Source organism: Danio rerio, chromosome 13, assembly GCF_049306965.1.
Source record: "Danio rerio strain Tuebingen ecotype United States chromosome 13, GRCz12tu, whole genome shotgun sequence".
NCBI lineage: Eukaryota > Metazoa > Chordata > Actinopteri > Cypriniformes > Danionidae > Danio > Danio rerio.
Window position 1 is genome coordinate 11,539,449 of NC_133188.1, and position 21,229 is coordinate 11,560,677.

Here is a 21,229-nt window from a genome sequence, read left to right on the forward strand (position 1 = left end):
ACAGTGTAACCAAGTTCAAGGCAATTACATATGTGTCATTTATTTACAGGCCCCTAAGAGGACAATGTAGTGTACACAAGAGAACACACTCTTGTTCTGAACACTGCCGCTACAGCTAGCAGTGTTTGCCAACAGAATGCATATGTTTGAAACATTGTGCAATTTGCACAGAGGGGAAAATATGTCCAAACATGGCACACACTTTCCTTTTAACAATGAGCTTTGACTGTTAAAATGACTGGAACCTAAAAAAGAGTCACTAAAAAAGGATTTGTTGTATTTAGTGGAAACATTTTTAATAGAAAATGTAAAGCATGTTTGGAACATCATTACTACTAATATTATTTTTTTTTATAGTAATGTATCTCATAATGAAAATATGTGATTTCTTTGATTTTTCTATGATACACTTCACTGCATTTATTTTAATATTCATATATAAAATTAACTGCCATATGTGGTATTTTTCTTTTAAGTAAAATATGTCTTAAGCACTTTTTTATCCTGTATTATAAATAGGCTTAGCACTATTCTATAAACCAGTCAAAATTTTGCAAACATTATCACAAGTTATTTTAACTTGTGGTAATATTTCACTTTATTACTGTTTAACTTCTTTAATAAACATTACCATATTTTTATTGACCCCCATCATTTGAAGTGAAGTTCTAGAAGTTTCAGACAAGAATGATTTTATTGAAACTCTTCAAATTTGAACTCCTTATTAAAACTATATGTCAGTGTGTCTTGAGAACTGCTCCAGTGCCGTGGCCCAGCTCTGTGTCATTATGGTACAGGACAGAATGTTGCCAGTCCCCAGGCAAAGTGGGAGCAAATCTGTCGGGTGCAACTGTTCTCACTTGGGCCAACTCTGCCCAGAGAAAGTGCCCTACTTACTGTTTCTGGAAGCTGGGTTATTCTTCTTCTTTTCAAAGTCTCCATGTCAGTTTTTTTTTTTTGTTGGTCACCACAAGTGCAATTTCAATAATAGATTTTCATCTATTATTATTAAAATAGGTTCTGTATCAGCAGCAGCCAGTGCAAGAGTGCTGATTTTTGATTAATGGTGCCCTCGTGTTTCTGGAGGTGTATTTTAGTGCGCTAGGCTCAATTGCTCAGATGTGCACTCACCGGCCACTTTATTAGATACACCATACTAGTACTAGGTTGGATCCCCTTTTTCCTTTAGAGCTGTCTCAGTCCTTTGTGGCATAGATTCAACAAGGCACTGGAAATATTCCTCAGAGATTTTGATCCATATTGATCACACATCTCAGTTGCTGCAGATTTGTCGGCTGCACATCCATGATGCGAATCTCCCGTTCCATCACATTCCAAAGTTGCTCTATTGGATTGAGGTCTGGTGACTGTGGAGGCCGTTTGAGTACAGTAAACTCATTGACATGTTTAAGAAACCAGTCTGAGATGATTCACGCTTTATGACATGATGCGTTCCTCCTGGAAGTAGGCATCAGAAGATGGGTACACTGTGGTCATAAAGGGATGGACATGGTCAGCAACATTACTCCATTAGGCTGTGGTGTTGACACAATGCTCAATTGATACTAATAGGCTCAAGGAGTCAAGAAAATATCCCCCACACCATTACACCACCACCAGCACCCTAAACTGTTGATACAAGGCAGGATGGATCCATGCTTTCATGTTGTTGATGCCAAATTCTGGCCCTACCATCCAAATGTTGCAGCAGAAATCAAGAATCATTAGACCAGGCAACATTTTTCTAATCTTCTATTGTCCAAATTTGGTGAGCCTGTGCTAATTGCAGCCTCTTTATCCTGTTCTTAGATAACAGGAGTGGCATTCACTGTGGTCTCCGCCTCAAGGTTTGACGTTGTGTGCGTTCAGAGATGCTCTTCTGCATACCTTAGTTGTAACTAATAGTTATTTGAGTTACTGTTGCTTTTCTATCAGCTTGAACCAGTCTGGCCATTCTCCTCTGACCTCTGGGTATTTTTTTTTCATTTACCATTCTCTGTAAACCCTAGAGATGGTTGTGCATGAAAATCCCAGTAAATCAACAGTTTCTGAAATGCTCACACTAGCCCGTCTGGCACCAACAAACATTCCACGTCCAAAGTTCAATCACTTGTCTTCCCCATTCTGATGCTTGGTTTGAACTGCACCAGATCGTCTTTACCATGTCTACATGCCTAAATGCATTGAGTTGCTGCCATGTGATATGCGTTGAGCAGTTGGACAGGTGTACCTAATAAAGTGGCCGGTGAGTGTATCTGAATTTCTTCTACTTCAGGATTAGGTTCAGCCTTTGCTCTGTCTACTCACAATGCATATTTTGTGTAAAGCGTTTCTTGGGTCCTACTCAAAATGCATTAGTAGTAAATACTGCATGATAAAGCCCCAAATAATTAGATTATCGCCACTCTTTTCTCTCCCCATTTACTCCACACTCCAGATGGCATAAAGAGTGTATCACAAAGCAGGCATCCTCCCACATAAACTTGCCATGAAACAGGAGTGGAAGAGCTGGGCACAACCCTAAGACCTGACAGCCCGACACCCTGATGGGTTAAAAGCGCTGTTTGTTATGCTCCATGCCGGCCATGCGCTTTTTGTGGCAGGTTTGATTTCTAAGCATGGGCACGTTGGACTTTTGGAAAGCGTGTTTGGTGTGTGATGGTGGGATGATGAAGGCAGCGTGGTTTAGTTGGGCGTCCTGTGTGAGGTAACACGAGTAGGGGGTCTGGCACAAGCCCCTCCAGGTCAGCCCTAGCTGTGGAAATGCGTCACACACTCAGAGCGCGAGCCTCAACAGCACTGTCACAGGCTGTTTCACCCAGGGATAGCGCTCTATCTTGTTCTCTTCCTCCTTCTCATCTTTAGCCTTTAATTTCTGGCCAGTTTGTGCGTTTCGTCCCAGAATGCACATTACAGAAGCTTCTTGAATATTTTTATAGATAGGCCCTGTCACTATTTACTCATCAGTGTCGTCGATCATTATTTTTTTTTAAAAAACAATCCTCCTTAGCAGCTTTGGTCACCATTCACTTTATGGAAAAGAGCAGCTTGAGCATTTTGCGAAACTTCACATTTTAAGTTTAATGTGAGAGCTTGATATAAGAGAAAAGAGAAGACATGAGGGTCATTATATGAGTATATTTTTTATTTACTAACTTTATAAGCAGAGTTGTTACATCCAATATTCATTGCCATATTTCTGTTGTGTTTTATGTTTAACACAAATCAAAACCCATGACCTAATCTGAAAATGTGGATATTTATTCAGCATACGTGAGCACATCTCTGCTTCCTCTGTGTGCATTTTTTAAATCACAACAGATTCTCTACAGATACATAAGAAAAAAAATTATTATCGTGATTAGTTGGTTTGTTGATAGGGGTGTCTTATAGAAAGGGAGGGGGTTGTTTGTAAATTGGTGGCGTCTGCAATTCGTTTTGCCTCTGACCTTGGGGGGGTTTTGCGCTTCTTGAAGAAGAAAGCAGAAGCTGGCGGTAAACAAAGTTCACTTCTGACAGATGGATTGAATGACAGAGAGGTTGCGAGTGCCAGAATAGCCCTGGCATCCGAGGAAATGTTCAATGCGGTCCAACAGGAGAGGAGGTGTGAACAGGTGCGGGGCTGCTGAAGGAAAGGGGACCAGATGGAGGGAGCCAGAGCCAGTTTAGTTAAAGGAAAAAGGGTGGGAGGGAGCAGCGAAGAGAGGGGGGCTTTAAACGAAGGGTGGGGGGGGGATACAGGGCGAGCGATGGAGAGGCTGACGTGAACGCTAATAGAAGCGGTTTGGATGTCGAGTAAATATAGGGCGTGTAAGTACCGAAGACGAAACTCGGGCACCTCAGGTTAAACCATTACGTTCACTCTTTGGGGGCGTGTGTGGCAGCGGGAGACAGGAAATAAGATTAAGATTGACACTGACTGAGTGCAGCTGAATAAATCTTATAAACATCTGAGGTTTATGAGCGTGAACACTTAACAGTACTTCCTGTGTTAGCATGCCAAGCAAATTTTCGTTAATATCTTGATAAATATGCTTTTTAAATGAAGTGTTTGTGCGTTAGATTACATTCTTTTTTTTTTAAATCAAATCATCATGCTCTTTCTGTTGTCATAAGAAGTGAGTAGATCATACTGAAGTCTGTATCACAAAACTGGGATGAATGTTAGAATGTCAGATTAACGCCTTCTGTCCATTTCCGCTCTTACCCCGCAGTGCAACCTGTACTTTTTTGGTAACTTTCGAAAGTTTCCCTCTCACATATATTAACATACAAACGGTGGCAAGTGTCCTTGTGTACTGTTGAGTGCTCATGAAGCCAAACGGCTGACTCCAATTTGCGCACATTTTAGGAACGGTAGCATTTGGTCATTTTTGGCGTGGGATCACGGAGCACCACAGGGTGCTGCAAACTCTGCGCTCGAGCTGTCTGTGGTAGTCCAAATCAAATGGGCAACAGCTTGAATAGTACCCACTTAGGCAGCCTTCGGCCCTCGCGCTCCACCAGCACCCAGCTACGGAAACTGCTTTCCGCGGCTCAACACTGCTCCCTACCAGGCAGACCGCGCAACCCGGCTATGGCTCCTGACCGGAGGACATTAGGCCTCGCTCACATCATTACCGTCAGTGAGCAAACACACACTGACCTGCCATTGTGGAGTGGCCGGAGATGGTGCGAGGTGAGTCATAGCTGTCTGCCCTGGCTTCATAACTGTTCTTCCCAGTGAAAACACTTGAAACGGTTGACATTTTAGATGTTAATTTAGCACTGTTGAAGAAAAGTGAATACGTTCATAATATATTCCGATATGGCTGCACGACATATCGTTTCAGCATTGGCATTGTGTGAATCCTCAGCGGTCATATCGCAGGATGTGGGAAGTCAAGCTGGGATCATAGCTGACCAGGCACCACAGTTCCAATTTGTGATTTGTAGATTAATTGCAAAGTTTAACTGTAATTGAGTGAAAGTTTGCAGATCATTTGCACTTGTTCTTAAAGCCTGTTATGTGTAAACATTGCAAGGAAGTTTAAAGCCTTCAGCATTCACAAGAAGCAAAAACATTTGTAGGCTTAACTTGTTTAATTTCTACATTGAAGACTACGCAGTGAAATTTTACACACTATTTATTGGTATTCATGTGTGTGTGTGTGTGTGTGTGTGTGTGTGTGTGTGTGTGTGTGTGTTTGTGTGTGTGTTTGTGTTTGTGTGTGTGTGTGTGTGTGTGTGTGTGTGTGTGTGTGTGTGTGTGTGTGTGTGTGTGTGTGTGTGTGTGTGTGTGTAAATACATAAAATACTTTTTTTTTTTTTTTTAAATCCAGATGTTTCCTATCATGTCACCTATAGACCATTTTGAGGGATGCAAACACAAACAATGGTCGCAACATATTTCCTGCTTTAAATTTTTAATTTCTATAGCTTCACAGAATCCAAAAAGAGCCACATATTGATAAATAATGGTATTACAGCTGTTTTAACATTAAGTTATGATTGAATTGCCTCTTGTTACAGTTATGAAATAGTTTGATGATAAGCAGGAAATGTTGATGGGCCAATGACATGATCACATTGAAATGATCTATATTCATAAAAAAGTTCATATTAAACTGCAATACAATTGATTCATTTTAAATTAACTGCATTAACTGTATTTCTGCAATAGATCTCCAGAACTGTTCAGAACTGTCACTTTACCCTTTTTTGAACTTTTACTATTTTGGGTGAACTTGAAGTGCTTAAACTAATTCAGGAGTTTAGGTTTAACCAGACTAATTGAAATAAGTAACTCATAAATCATTTTGAGTGATTCATTTAAAGAATTGGTTAAAAACAGTTATTAAAATAGCATTACTAATATTTAGTTATTTATGTACTTTGTTTGTTATTGTCATACACAGTTTCTCATCAACTTTTATTTAGCCAGTTTGGGTGAATGTTTCAATTAATAAAACTTAAGTAAAGTGCATTCGGAAAGTATTCATAGTGCTTCACTTTTTCCACATTTTTTATGTAACAGCCTTATTTCAAAATTGTTCAAATTTATTTATTTCCTCAAAATGTTTTACACAGTACCCCATAAAGACAATGTGAATTTTTAAAAAATTGTTGCAAATTGAAAAAAAAAAAAAGTGTGTGTATGAGTGAGTGTATGAGTGAGTGTATGAGTGAGTGTATGAGTGAGTGAAAAATCACATGTACATAAGTATTCACAGCCTTTGCCGTGAAGCTCTAAATTGAGCTCAGGTACATTTTGTTTCCATTTATTATTCTTCAGATGTTTCACCAGCTTAGTTGGAGTTAACCAGTGGTCAATTCAGTTTATTGTACATGATTTGATGATATTCACCTGTCTATATAAGGTCCCAGGGTCGACAGTGCATGTCAAAGCACAAACCAAGCATGAAGACAAAGGAATTGTCTGTAGACCTCCGGGACAGGATTGCCTCAAGGCACAAGGTTGGGAAAGTATATAGAAACATTTCTGCTGCTCTGAAAGTTTCAATGAGCACAGTGGCCTCCATCATCCGTTAGTGGAAGATGTTTAGAACCACCATGACTATTCCTAGAGCTGGCTGGCCATCTAAGCTGAGTGATCAGGGGGAAGGGTCTTAGTCAGGGAGGCGATCAATAACCCGATGGTCACTCTGTCTGAGCTCCAGCAATCTTCTGTGGAGAGAATAACCTTACAGAAGGACAACCATCTGTGCAGCAATCCACCAATCAGGCCTGTATGGAAGTGTTAAATTCCTACCTGGAATTTAATAAAAGGCACTCTCGGACCATAAGAAACAAAATTCTATGGTTTAATTAGACTACAATTAAACTCTTTGGAGTGAATGCCAGGCCTTACCTTTGGAGAAGACCAGGCACCGCTCATGACCAGGCTAATACCATCATGCTGTGGGGATGTTTTTTCAGGCGTAGGAACTGGAAGACTAGTCAGGATAGAGGGAAAGATGAATGCTGCAATGTACAGAGACATCCTAAATGAAAACCTGCTTCAGAGTGCTCTTGACCTTTGACTAGGGTGACGGTTCTTCTTCCTGCAGGACAATGACCCAAAACACACTGCCAAAAAATCAATGGAGTGGCTTCACAACATCTCTGCGAATGTTCTTGAGTGGCTCAGCCAGAGCTCAGACCTAAATCCTATTGAACATCTCTGGAGAGATCTCAAAATGGCTGTACACTGTCGCTTCCCATCCAACCTTATAGAGCTTGAGAGGTACTGCAAAGAGGAATGGGCAAACATTCCCAAAGACGGGTATGCCAAAAACTCTGTTTTTCACATTGTCATTATGGGGTATTGTGTCTAGAATTTTAAGAAAATAAATGAGTTTAATCCATTTTGGAATAAAGCTGTAACTTTAAAAAAATTTGAAAAAGTGAAGCACTATGAATACTCTCCGGATGCGCTGTATATATAAAATCAGCATCAAATAATATTAGTTGTCAATTCATGCTAATACTATGCAGTCCTCAAACTCCCTTAAATATTCTTTGCCTTTAGATACACAAAGTTTCGATCTTGACGGTGTCCACAGTCCTCACGCTCGAAGGCCTCTCGCTCAGCCAACTTTTTCCCTAAAGTGCTCTCGGTAACTTTCTGGCGGTCTCTCTCATGCTAATTGGTCGACAAACACCCGACCCCCCCCTCGCTCCATCCACACCCCCGCACCCCAGTGAGTGGCTGGGCCCCCTGGAAAGCCACAGTAACAAATGGCTGGCTGTGAGGCCTTTGTGAGCCCCTGCTGAGCGCTGGTGTGGATGGTGTTTTAGGCCGCTGTTCAAGCACAGCGGGGGCCGAGCGCTCTCCCCCTGCTCGCTCTCTCTCACACAGCTCTCGCAGGCGGAGCGCCTTCACACTCCAGACGACAGCAGGCCTGCAGAGACGGTCACTTCTCCAGCTACATTCCAAACCCAGTGTGCGAGAAAAGTTTTCAGGCTTCACTGTTAATTAACACACTTTGACTTGAGTTTTGTGGGTGTTTTTTTTTTTTTTTTTCTCGTTTTACTTTCTTTGGCCTGCGTTATGTCTGATCTTTTGTAGTGTGGACTAGTTGTTTTATTCATGCTGGATTATTGATGTTGATGCGGTTGAGTTAAGAATGTGTGTGTGTGTTTTTTTACACCATTTATTTTAGATCTGCCGATTAGTGTCGTATCCAATCGCCGAACTCATTGTTTGCTATGCTGTACCTTCAATTCAAAAGCTTCATTTGCATAGCAGAATAGATTGCGATGTTGGCAGGTGTAATTGTGCAGCACAGGTGAATGAAATCGAGGAATGTGCAGTAAATGAAGTGAGACATGGGGTGTGAATTTTGTAGAGTGACAATATGGTGGAGTGACAAGATGTAGTGTGACGAGAAAGATTTGTTGTAACTATAATATTTGTTTTTCTACATTAAAACTTGTTGTGCAAGTAAATGCAACACATTCTCACTTCATTATTTATCAGGACACCTTGTAGTCTCAATTTACTGCACTAAGTACCTCTATGGCAACATTTTTCAATTTGCAGGGCACTACATTGTTCTATGATTCTATGCATACATTTGTCTAAATAAATAATTATGGCTGTTAACTGAAAGTCATACATATATCACAATTACATTGTTATACACTATTACATTACTTTTCCAACAACCTTTAAGTCTTGGGTTGAAAATTGATGATAAATGGCTACCCAGTACATATGAAGTTACGCCAGTGGGTCAAAATGTGGCAACTGGGAATGAGAATGTAGGGCTGCACAATTTATTGTTTGAGCATTGATATTGCAATGTGTGTGTCCTAGTGCTCAATTATTTAAACATTTTACCCCTATTACGATTAATGAACATTAATTTTATTTGTTTGTTCAGTTTTTTTTTGCCGTTATGAAGGGTTTCTATGGGGATTTAAGTCTTAAAATGTCTTAAATTTTAAAAACCCAATTGTAGGCCTTAAAAATTCTTAAATCCACTGAAATATTGTGTTGTAGTTCCTAAATCATTTTAAACAGGCCTTAATTTTCCTATATTCATGAAAAGCTATACACAATCGGGTCAACGGCCATCTGATCTCTAACAATATGTTTCAATAAAAGTTTTAAGAAACTTTTATTTATTAACTCTAATTACTTATTAATATGTTTTAAATATCTTTCATACAATAACATTTCTTTTTTTAAGCTTTTTTATAGTTTTATCTTGACCATTTAAAAAATCGTTCACGTTTAGCCTAGTGTACATATGAAATTTCATTCATTAAGGTCTTAAAATGGTCTTTTAAAGGTTTTAAAAAGTCTTACATTTGACTTGATGCAACCTGTAGAAACCGTTATAGTTCACGGACCAGTTTTGTTCTGTAAAAATCCTCACATATTACAAGTGAACCACCAATTATTCCGGCAAATGTTTTACGCAGCGGGTGCCCTTTCAGCCGCAACCCATTACTGAGAAACACCCATACACAGTCATTAACACACATACATGCACATACGCTATGGCCAATTTCAGTTCATCCAATTCACCTACTGTATAGTGCATGTCTTTGGACTGTGAGGAAAACCTGAACACCCAGAGAAAACCCACGCAAACACAGGGAGAACTTCGAACTCCACATAGAAACGCCAACTGGCCCAATCGGGAATCGAAACAGCAATCCTCTTGCTTGTGAGGCACTGAATAAATTTAGTCTCATTAAAATTATATATTATGAGATTGAACTATATAATAAATGATTATATAACAAATATATAATAATTGTACATAAAAAAATGTAAATACATTATTTAATAAAAATAATTATTACAATAAGTCATTATGCATCCTGATTGGTAATTAATGAGCTTCACTGTATATACAGTTGTAACCACTAAGCCACTGTGCCACCGCATTTAAGTATTGCATATTGCATTTTCCCCTTCCATTAATCACTCTAAACTAACTCTGCGCATGTTAGAATGTATATCCACATTCTGATACCCAGCTTGCAGTCAGCGCAAGTAAACTGTATGACCCATCACTGAGTGCTAAAGATGTGTGTGAGCATATCAAAGTGCTAGTGCACGTGGGATCAAAAGCCCACGTCGCTGTTTTTGTTTAAGTTCCTAATCATTTGTTATTTTAAAAAGTTTTCACGTGTGGAGATCTGAGAAGCGCGTCAGGTGAATGAAGGTTATGACTTGTCGATTAAAACATCCTTCTTAAAGATAAAACTATATTATGACTAAAATGGACTATGTCCATGTGCCCAACTTGATGAGCATTCAATCAGTAATGCTTCAGAACATAAACATTGGAGAAATTGTTCTGTCTATAACTTTCTCATTGTGCTGCATCTATAGTGTGTCTTGTGTAAACATTTTGTTTCTTAGTGGTTAACCTACATTTAATTTGCACAGTGAAGTTTATTACTATATATATTATGCAGTAAAATATTTGACTATATTATAAATTTTTTTTGCTTGTTTTTTGTTTTTTTACTGAACTTATCATAAACAGAAACCGTCACTAAAAGCCAAAACATAACCAAACCAAATTGTGACAAGTCTGTTTGGTTGCGCTTTGGTGCTGCTCCTGTAAAGTTATTAGTCATTTAAGCATGTAAACTTTCTTTTTTCTATTTGACTCCGAATTTCATTATACAGACATAAAAGAAGGCTTTTCCCAAAATGAAACTGAAGGTTTGAAAAAAATTAAATAATAACATAAAGGCATGTTTTTAAATAGAATTTTAGATGACAATTAAACATGGGTGAACTAAGCCTTTAAAAGTTTAGTGAAGTATTGTGTACAGTAATGTTGTAGTGTTTTTGTGCTGTTTTGTTCTGTACTATTGCTTACATTTTAACAAAGTAAGTTTTCAGTTCCTGGAAATGCAACTATTAGTAGTTTAAAGACTGATTTCCCCTGCAAAGCTTTAAACCAGGGGTCACCAAACTTGTTCCTGGAGGGCCGGTGTCCTGCAGATTTTAGCTCCAACCCTAATCAAACACACCTGAACAAGCTAATCAAGGTCTTACTTGGTATACTTGAAATATCCAGGCAGGTGTGTTGAGGCAGTTGGAGCTAAACCCTGCAGGGATACCGGCCCTCCAGGACCAGGATTGGTGACCCCTGCTTTAAACACTCTGGGCTTTATTTTAACGATCTAGGCACATTCCCTTTAAGACTCAGTTGCGTCATCCCATGGCGTGGAAAGACTGAACGCTTCTAGCTAGAAAACAGTTAAACAAACCATCTGCAGCATGAGGATAAAGAATGAGCCTCCTCTCCATACGGCCTCTTTACTTCTCTTTACTTTTACTCTTTACTTTACTCCTTTACTTTTCTAGAGTAAGGAAATGGTGGAAGCTCACTCCACTGAAGACATCCATTAGCCTTAATATTCCATTTCATTTGCTCAGTGCAAAGATTTGTTTCAAAACTATTTCTAAATTCCGTTCTAATTTCCAACAACAAATAAATAAACAATGATAATGACGTGTGGTCAACATACACGTATTCTTATGCCTCATATGATGATGCATACATCTTCAAACCCCGACAGATGGACAAATTTAAACAAGTTTTTACTAAAACAAATAGAAATATGCTTCTAATAAATAATATTGCTAATAATAATAATAATAATAATAATAACATTTTAATAAAAATGTCAACGTAAAAAATATCAGTAAGAATTGTCATGAATAAACTGAAAAAATCTCCCCTGACATGAAGGTGGCATAGAGGTAGTGTTTTTTTATATAAAATATTTTTGGTAACATTTTAATCCTTTATTTTTTCATATGTAAAGATATTTGTTAGTTGCTGTACATCCTGTGTGTATTAAGTCTTTGAACCTGCATAGGCACATAACTAACGCGCTCTGTGCTGGACTTTAGACCTGTTTTTACTTGGTCAATGATGTGGTCTACTTCAGACACCACGGTGACTGAAGCTCTGTACAAGACTTTTGGCCAGCGGAGAAATTAAAATGGTCGTGCCCAACTGAGTCTGGTTCTCTCAAGGTTTTTTTCTTCACTCCTGTCAGGTGAAGTTTTTTTCCCTCTCCGCTGTCACCACTGGCTCGCATGGTTCAGGATTGGTAGAGCTACGCATCGATGAATTGCTCTTCAGTGTTTGAACTCTCAGTTATGATTTTAAATCACACTGAACTGAGCTAAACTGAACTGAACTTAAACACTAAAAACTGAACTACACTGTTCCAGTTACTATGACCATCTATGTGAAGCTGCTTTGACACAATCTACATTGTAAAAACGCTATACAAATAAAGCTGAATTGAATTAAATTGAATTCAGTTCCTCAAAATAGCAACATGCCAACAATGTGCCTTAACACACCTCTTTTATAGATTAGCACATCCATAAGTCCAAAAAGTAGCGCAAATGGATTTGATAATTAAACAAAGTGGCACAAAATGTAAAAATTAGGGTTGTGCTGGTCTGAAAATAGCAACAAATCGTGACAAGTCTTGCGCCTCAAACCTGGTTTATACTTCTGCGTCAAGTGATCGGCATGACCCTCGGGGCATGCAAGGCGCGTAGCTGTGCATTTATACTTCTGCATGCTGTTTCTGTTGTTCTGCAATAACGATTCCGGAACGCTAGTTGGCAGTGAGGTGTTTATGGTCCTCTATGTCGACTTTCTTCGCTGGTGTTTTATTTTTCTGAACGCTTCCTTCATGTACAAGTGGCTCAAACTCGCTCATTTTGAGGCAGGAACCGGCGGACGTGCAACAACTTTAACCATGAGGTAAACACAAAACAAAACTTTGCATCTGGAGCTCCTTCACGGGACTCCACTTGAAAACAATCTCCAGCTCCATCGGGCTCGCGCAGCTCTTGGTCCCGCCCTGACTCGTCAGCGCTACCAAGCCGAAACAATCACAGAGTTTGCACTAAGTGTCGTTGCGACGTGTAGTTACATTTTGTGAGAGGTGTGTGTCAGCGACGCTGACGACCACAGGGTAGGGCTATGCGACAACCTGTAGGCTGCGCCCTAGCATACACGTGCGCTTGACGCAGAAGTATAAATCAGCCTTTATTGCGCCGGGTGTATGACAGGGCCCTCTGACTCTTAACTCATAGCATTATTCTGTTTGTATAAGCATCCTGGTCCAGTCCAGCATAGCAGGTTTTTTAAAAAAAATTCTGACCAATGACAGAGGGGAGTGACCAGGAAACCTGTTTTGAACCTTAAATTTTGCAAGACCATTTGGTGACGCTAGTGGCCCAGAAATCTCTCTCTTTAAGCAGCTCTTCATGTGCATGACTGATCTACATGTGTTTGACTCTCTGTTTTCTTGCTCTCTCTCTCTCTCTCTTTCTCTCTCTCACTCTGCAGGCAGGAGAAGGAGGCATCAGAACGCTGCTGTGGTGAGGACATGGCCGCTCTGACCTTCCAGGCACAGCGGCGCGAACGTGAGCTGACACAGACGCTCCAGCAAATGGAGGCGCAGCACGAAAAGAGTGGTGGGTGTTCGCCGGTGTACTGCCCCTTTGCCAGAACAAGCGCCTCTCCCGCCCTTCCGCCTGCCTCACCCCCGCATGCTCCGAGCGTGAGCCACACTGTGCGGGACGGCATCAGGAACACCTGTAACCTTTGGCTGGCCGAAGGGAGCAGATGCTCGGCGCTCCAGAGCTTCGGCGCTACGTATTAGTTAGCGTTTAAAAATGGGGGGGAGGCGGGCTAGCGCTGCCCACTGTCTGCTGATTTCAGAGTGCTGCTCTCACATCTGTTGCACCATCTGGATGGGCGAGTTTAGTTTATTTACCTGTGTTTCCAGAAACTTGAGGCATGCTGATTGCCAGAACAAAGCACGGAGAAAACAAAGGGCTTCTTTCTGGCGCGGCTGCACGGCACACATGTTGTCTAAAGAGAAATGGCATCAGAGGCTCAGCAGGAAGCTCTCCGGGCTTATGGAATTAGTCCTTTAATACTGCAGACCACTTCTCTCTCTAAGCATATAATGGCCACTCTCGATAGCTAATTATTTTTGTCCTGCTCCCCCCTTCCCTCTCTGTCTAAACTCTAAACGGATTGATTTTAGAAGTTAAGACAGAATCGCCTCTAGATGATACCGCTTTTTTTTTTTGACTCTGGCCTGTTTGTTTAGAGTCCAGTTTATTTCTTTTATCCTGGTTTGTGTGTGGTGTTTTCTCTGTGGCCTGCACATGCCCAGTTTGTTTCAAAGCGCAGCAACCCAGTAGGATTCTTTTGGTGAACTTTCAACAGCTTCTGCACTTTTTGAACTTGATGAAAACTAAATTTAATGAACACCGGCATCCATGTAGTCACTGCTTCCCTGCTTTCTGCCTGCCTTCCTTCTCACGTTTTTCTTCGCGTTTATACAGTTTTACATTCACCTTTCAGAATCTGGAAAATTTTTGTAATTTTATCCAAATAAGAGGAATTCTAAAAGTGCATCCTATTTTTTTTTTATTTAGCACTTTTTTTAAATAAGCTTATTCACATACCACATCTATCTTTCTGTAGATACAGTGCTCGGCATAATTGAGTACACCCCATGTTGAAAATAAATATTTTTATTCAATTCTCAGTGAATATAGGTGATGTATTTTACTGCATTTAAACAAAACAGATTTATTAAACTGAAATATTTATTAAAATAATATTTTATTCACCAAACATATTTAAAAATGGAAAGATAATACAATTAAATTCAAGCAAGATATTGCACCTTGATATTGAACCTATAACATTTCAAAAAAAAAATTCCATTGTTTTGCTTTTCTTGATTTTTCCTCTTTTTAAAATTTGTATTTAATATTTTTCTATAACATATAAATTTGGGTGTACTAGTTTTTGGACCATTATCGTGAGGTTTTTTTTTTGTTAGATAAGCTCTAGATTTGGCTTCAGTACTGACTAATCTAATGTATATGCACAAACATAATATTGTATAGCTTTCTATTAAAAATATGCATTTTAAAGAGAAATTTGTGAGGGGTGTACTTGTATTTACTCAGCACTTTATATACAGTTGAAGTCAGAATTGCTAGCCCCCTTTTGATATTTGTTTTCTTTTTTAAATATTTCCCAAATGATGTGTAACAGAGCAAGGAAATTTTCACAGTATGTCTGATAATATTTTTTTCTTTTGAAGAAAGTCTTATTTGTTTTATTTTGGCTAGAATAAAAGCAGTTTTTAATTTTCTAAACCATTTTAGGGACAAAATTATTAGCCCCTTTAAGCTATTTTTTTTTTCTTTCGATAGTCTACAAAACAAACCATGGTTACACAATAACTTGCCTAATTACACTAACCTGCCTAGTTAACCTAATTATCCAATAAGCCTTTTAATGTACCTTTAAGCTGTATAAAAGTGTCTTGAAAAATCTCTCTCTCTAAATTTTCTCTCCGTTAAACAGAAATTAGTGAAAAAAATAAACAGGGGGCCTAATAATTCTCACTTCAACTGTATATCTCACAAGATAATAATATCAAGTTGTCCACTGATTCAGATTTTCTAGCGGCTATGTATTTCAGATCCATTTTTTTCACTAAGGATGATTTAGAGACCATTTATACAACTATTAAAATTTATTTTTACAAGCAAAACAATGCATTAAGAACAATGAAGAACAAAAAATGCACTCTAACCTGTTCACCTCATTCTAATTTAAAAGTTATTGCTCTCTGTATAAAATGATAAATCTCAAATTTATATAGTGACTGCACTGAAATGGTTTATACATGCAGAAAATGTTTGAAAAGTAAAGAATGTGCAGGACATAAAGAGTTTTTTTTTAACAGTGCACAGTTTAACTGCTTTGAGGAAACAAGTGGCTCATGAACAACTATCACAAAACTTAAAATAAGGATCATCCAGGTACCGACACAGACGTAGTTTTAAGAATCATGCGCATGTACTCTTTTTTAAAATTCAGTTGCTATTTTGTCTTGAGGCATATATGTAAACATATGTTACGTGAAATATATTATTCAGGACAGTGCTAAAACTGCTGTTATTTTTTAACACTGTCTTTATTAATTTTAGTAGCTTTTAGCATGTACAACATAAATCTAAACCAAACATAATAATAATAATAATTGAAAAGTAAAACAATAAAAATAGAATAAACAAAATAAAAAAATAACAATAAAAAAACCCACAAAAGTTAATGGATCTACTTACTCATACAATATAAACGTACATCATGTAACAACAATGGTATATCAATAGGAGGTAATACAAGTTATACAGAAAAAAGATTTGTATCAGCTTCCAAATTTTTGAAAACTTTTTAGGTTATACTAGTTATATAAGTTAATTTTTCTAAAGACAAACAATAAGAAAATCCCAGCAACCATTGTCCAAAATGCAAGCGTTCCGGGTTTTTTTTCCCGAAATCTGAAAATGCTATTATTATTATTATTATTATTATTTTATTATTATTATTATTATTATTATTATTTTATTTTATTTTTATTTTTTTTATGTTTAGTTTTATTTTTATTTAGACAGAAGTGACCAGAACTGTACACAAACTGTTCACTGGAATACCTGACCAAAGTTGAAACTCCATTAAATATCCTAAATTGAAATACTTGGAAATGTTGTCGTCAATAGCCTTGTGGTTAAGTGCGCAGACATATAGCACCATGGGGCTCGACCTGAGTTTGATTCCTGGTTTGAGTTCCTATGCTGATCCTTCCCCTTTCTTTGCTTTTCCAATGCTTTCCTGTCTATCCTCTACTGTCCTATCCCAAAAAACAGTTAAAAACTCCTAAAACATAATTATAAAAAATACTTAAAGTAAACCATTAAAGAAATTTTATTAAAATTTTTTTAAATGTTACATTCTACGCAATTTCAATGTCATTTTTTCAAACAAGTTATTTTGTGAGAGTAGTCATGTCAGGTGTTCTTCCACTAATATCCCAGATGCACTTTTGTGTCATCTCAAATCATTCTGAAAGTCAGGTTTCACACAGACCTGTGGAGTTCATGTTTCTTAAGGTAAAGTAGAAAACGCATAAATAATAGGCCTTACATAAATTTAAAATCCATATTATGATTAAATAAATGACATAAAAATAACCCCATTTTCTGGTTTCTGAGTTTGACACATGACCTTGAACCCTTTTAGGGCTAAGAAGAGCATCAATGTTTTGTGTTGCTGTACCTGTGTTATATAAAGCATGTATTTCAGCACATCTGTGTTTGCTGTGTTAATGAGTCAATACTTGATCTGTTCACAGTCAGAGAAACAGATGCTCTGCTGAGTGCTCAGAACAGCCTGATCAGGAAACTGAAGGAGGAATGTCACACACTCGGGGCAAAGCTGGAGGAACTGGCTCAGAGCAGCAGGTATGTTGCACTTTCATTTAAGATCACGTATACCACTATAACAAGGTTGAAGAATGGAGGAGGTGGGAATTGACAAATGATGAATGCAAGATTTAATTGTCAAGCAAATATATAACACAATGAAAGTTGCCCCCCAGCCTTTTGTAGAACTTTAATGTGGCACACAGGTTTCTGCTTACTTTGCTTTCTACCCTACACCTCTCAAAACATCTTTATTTAAATTCAGTACAAAGTCAAATGCAATGCAAAACCCACATTTGTGGTCACACAAGACTTTTTATTCCATTGACTTTTATTCATACTTATACGAACGAATGCATCAGACCAGAAATGAAGGTCTATGCGCAGATATTTTACTGTGTAGCAAAGCTGAAGTTTAGTGAATACTGACCTGTGAATTTGTGTCACGTAATTTTGTGAGACTCAGTGGAACATCAAAACATGAGCACTCAGTCCAGAAATGTAAAACATAAATCAAACAATTGTTTATTGTGGTAATGACACATTCTCCTGTTTTATCCCGCCTTTTTTACACTACCATCCAAATTAATTCACAAATCTAGTGTGACCGCAGCTTTATAAAGTATCTTACATACGGTTATACTTAGGCCACAAAAATAAAGATTCTAAATGAACGGTTTTGAGTAACCACATTTGCTTCTCCAAGGAGCCATTTAGGCAATAGTTATTAAGAGAACTAAGAACATTTTTTTAGGGTAAAGGACGTTTTAATGTTTTGATTAACCTTTTGCACTTATCATATACCCATTTGGCATGATTCGTTGCTATTTTCAGACCAACGTAACAGTAATTTTTATGTTTTGCGCCACATTGTTTAAGTAGCAAATCCATTTGCACTACTTTGTGGACTCATGGGTGTGCTGGTCTGCGTGTTGCTATTTTGAGGAACTAAAGTAGACCAACTTTGGGGGGGGGGGTTAAATAATGTTTTTCAGTTTATATAATGTTTGTATATGTGTTTGTATATATGTTATTATTGTTGTCAGTAGTATTTTATTATATGAATATTTATGTTTGTTTTAAAAACAATGCAGTTTTTTGACCACACTACGTTTTTATTGTTCGTTTATTCGTTTTCTGGAAATTAGAACTGAATTTAAAAATAGATTTAAAACATCTTAACAAACAAAATGAAATTTGTAGGATAACGGATGTCTTAAGTGGAGTGCATACAACACCGTTTCCTTTGCTACAAAAGAAAAGGTGTATAGTGAATAGTATTGAGAAAGTAAAAAAAGTGAATGGAGGAGGCTCGTTTTTTATTCTCGCGCTGCAGATGGTCTGTTTAACTGTTTTCTCGCTAGTGAAGCGTTCAGTTTTTACACTTACAAAGTTTGCCATGTAAATAGGGTATATGCCGAGCTAGTGCTGTTCCCATGCTGATACACTTCCGGTGACCTGTTATTGTAAACTTTTTCTCATTGTATACGGTTTCTTATACAGCATCGATGTTGTAATGTCATTAAAATACATTCAGTTAAATAAACTTTAGCATTTATTTAGTTACTCAAGCGTAAAACGAGACAAAAAGCTTTTTACTCGCACGCGCCCGTCAGAATCGGCAGGCTAATGCAGAAGCTCCATTGAATATACTGGGGTAAAATAAATGCTCATATTATAAAGACATGGTGGGGGAAATGTAATTTAATGCAGTGCTTCTTGTACAATCTGAGACCCACTTTAAATCGGAAATCACTCAGCTACTGGAGATCGCTGATTTTTAAAGAAAACAGACCTTAAACGCACTAGATTTTGCATTGGCATTCAATTCGCCGGAAGCACTTAACCCAGGTTAATGGCAAATTAAAAGTCCTATTAGCATGCTTCTGCATATACTTCATAGCAAATGCATCATGACGCGACTCAACTGACTTTTAAAGGGAAAGAGAGAGGAGACTATAATTGTTTAATGCATGTTATGCTCAAAACCCACCCATAATTTATTAAGAGAATAAGCACAACCCTGTTAGACCATGCACTGGGGCGCTGCTTTAGACTTTGCGCTTAGATTGTTAAAATAGAGCTCAAAGAATATTTGGTAGAATAGAAAGTTCCAGTGTTTTTTCATGGGACCATCAGTACCATTCACTTTTTTTTTTTTACAAGGGTAAGATTTGAGTTATTTTTGATTTTGTTAGGAATAAAATGATCTGATTCCTGCATCTCTTATTAATTCATAAAACTTTTGTCAAACAAATGGATTACATACAAAACAAATGATTAATTATTCAATTATTAAAGAATTATTAATCTCTTGATGGTAGACTGAGCATTTAGTTATAAGATCTCCATGTATTTCCAGAAGTCACATGAATTGAATTTTTTTGACTGGCAAAATCCTGAAAGCCATCGACTTGCATTTTATTAATCCCCAAGAACCACTGTTTCATCTATTTTACTATTGTACTGAAGAAATAAGTCACCTCAGATAACCTCAGGATGTGTAAAATAGCACCCCATTTTCATTTTGAGTGTACTATACCTTCAAGTGGCCATCAGAAGTGAATAAGTGACGATTTGTTGGTCAAAAGGTGTCACATCTAGCATATTTACAGCCGAACTAAACATAGTGCTGACTGAAACTGTGCTATTCCTAGCAGCGAGATCAGTGAAAATCAGTTTCCATGTTTGAAATGCAGATTGCCTGACATCGTCTTCTCAACTGTCTGATCTTGTTGACGCTTTGTGAATTGTGTATCTTCGCGAAGTCGGACATTCAGCGCAGAGCCACTCGCGGTGTGTTATCCAGAGCGTGGCATCCTTTCCGTGCCATACTGCTCTAGTCTGTGCCCCAGTAAGGGAGCTGTCACTGTACCCTGGCACACGCCAGCCTGTCCTCCATGCAGGCTTTGCTCTCTGCCCATCACATGTGCCTCTCACCTCAGGCCTCTGGGGTAGTCAGCTGTTAAAACAGTGTAAAGCGCATTACTCACATCGCAGCTTGCAATCTGCCATGGTCAGTCAGCCCAGCTTGGGAAGGTACAGGCCACTGCTGCTCGCCCTCCCCCTTCCGCCCGCACGCTGAACTCAAGAAGACCTCTGAAGAAGATGGATGCACCACGTATTTCTGACCATATGCAGTTTACAGCATTTTTAGTGGGAGTTGACAAAAGTTGGGCAGTGAGAGTTGTTTTACTTTTCTCATACTTTTATAATAAATCCAAATTATTACTGAAATTTAAGTGTGTAACAGAAAGATTTTTTAAAACAAATTATTAAACATAATAGCTCATTTATTTTGTCTTTGTTATGATGACAGTGCATAATATTTTAATAAGTATTTTGCAAGATATTAGTATTGAGCCTAAAGTGACATTTAAAGACTTCACTAGTAACTCTTGTGTACTGTTGGGGGTGTTTTCATCCAATCTGGGGTGATTTTGTTTCTTAATTTGTCCATAACTTTTTCTGTGTTTTGGAGTTAGAAGATTGATTTTTGGTGACATTTTATTTTGACACATATTTTAAGAAAAAAACGTATTATTATTATTATATATATTAATAATTATATATATTTTAATATATTTTATATCTTATATATTTTCTATCAATTTCTCTTTAACGCAAATATTTTTCAACACATTTCTAAAAATAATAGTTTTAATTAGTTATATTTAATTAGTAATATTAGTTTTAACTAATTTCTAATAACTGATTTATTTTATCTTTGCCTTGATGACATAATATTTTACTAGATATGTTTTAAGATACTAGTATTCAGCTTAAAGTGCAATTTATAGGTGTAATTAGGTTAATTAGATTTACTAGGCAAGTTAGGGTAATTAGGCAAGTCATTATATAACAATGGTTTGTGTAGACAATCGAAAAAATATTAAGTGGGCTAATAATATTGATCTAAAATGTTTATTTATTTAT

At 37.7% G+C, this 21,229-nt stretch overlaps 1 protein-coding gene across 4 annotated transcripts in view; it reads left to right on the top strand.

Moving 5' to 3' along the window:
* Positions 1-21,229, top strand: part of sdccag8 (SHH signaling and ciliogenesis regulator sdccag8) — a 93,360-nt gene that overhangs the window by 33,225 nt on the left and 38,906 nt on the right. For all 4 annotated transcript variants that reach the window (XR_012388556.1, XR_012388558.1, XM_021480592.2 and 1 more), the window contains exons 14-15: positions 13,341-13,468; positions 17,224-17,332. Coding sequence is in view for 2 of the 4 variants with exons in the window: in XM_021480592.2 (XP_021336267.1) it covers positions 13,341-13,468; positions 17,224-17,332 (237 nt within the window). In the remaining 2 variants the exon portion in view is untranslated. The remainder of the gene's footprint in view (positions 1-13,340; positions 13,469-17,223; positions 17,333-21,229) is intronic.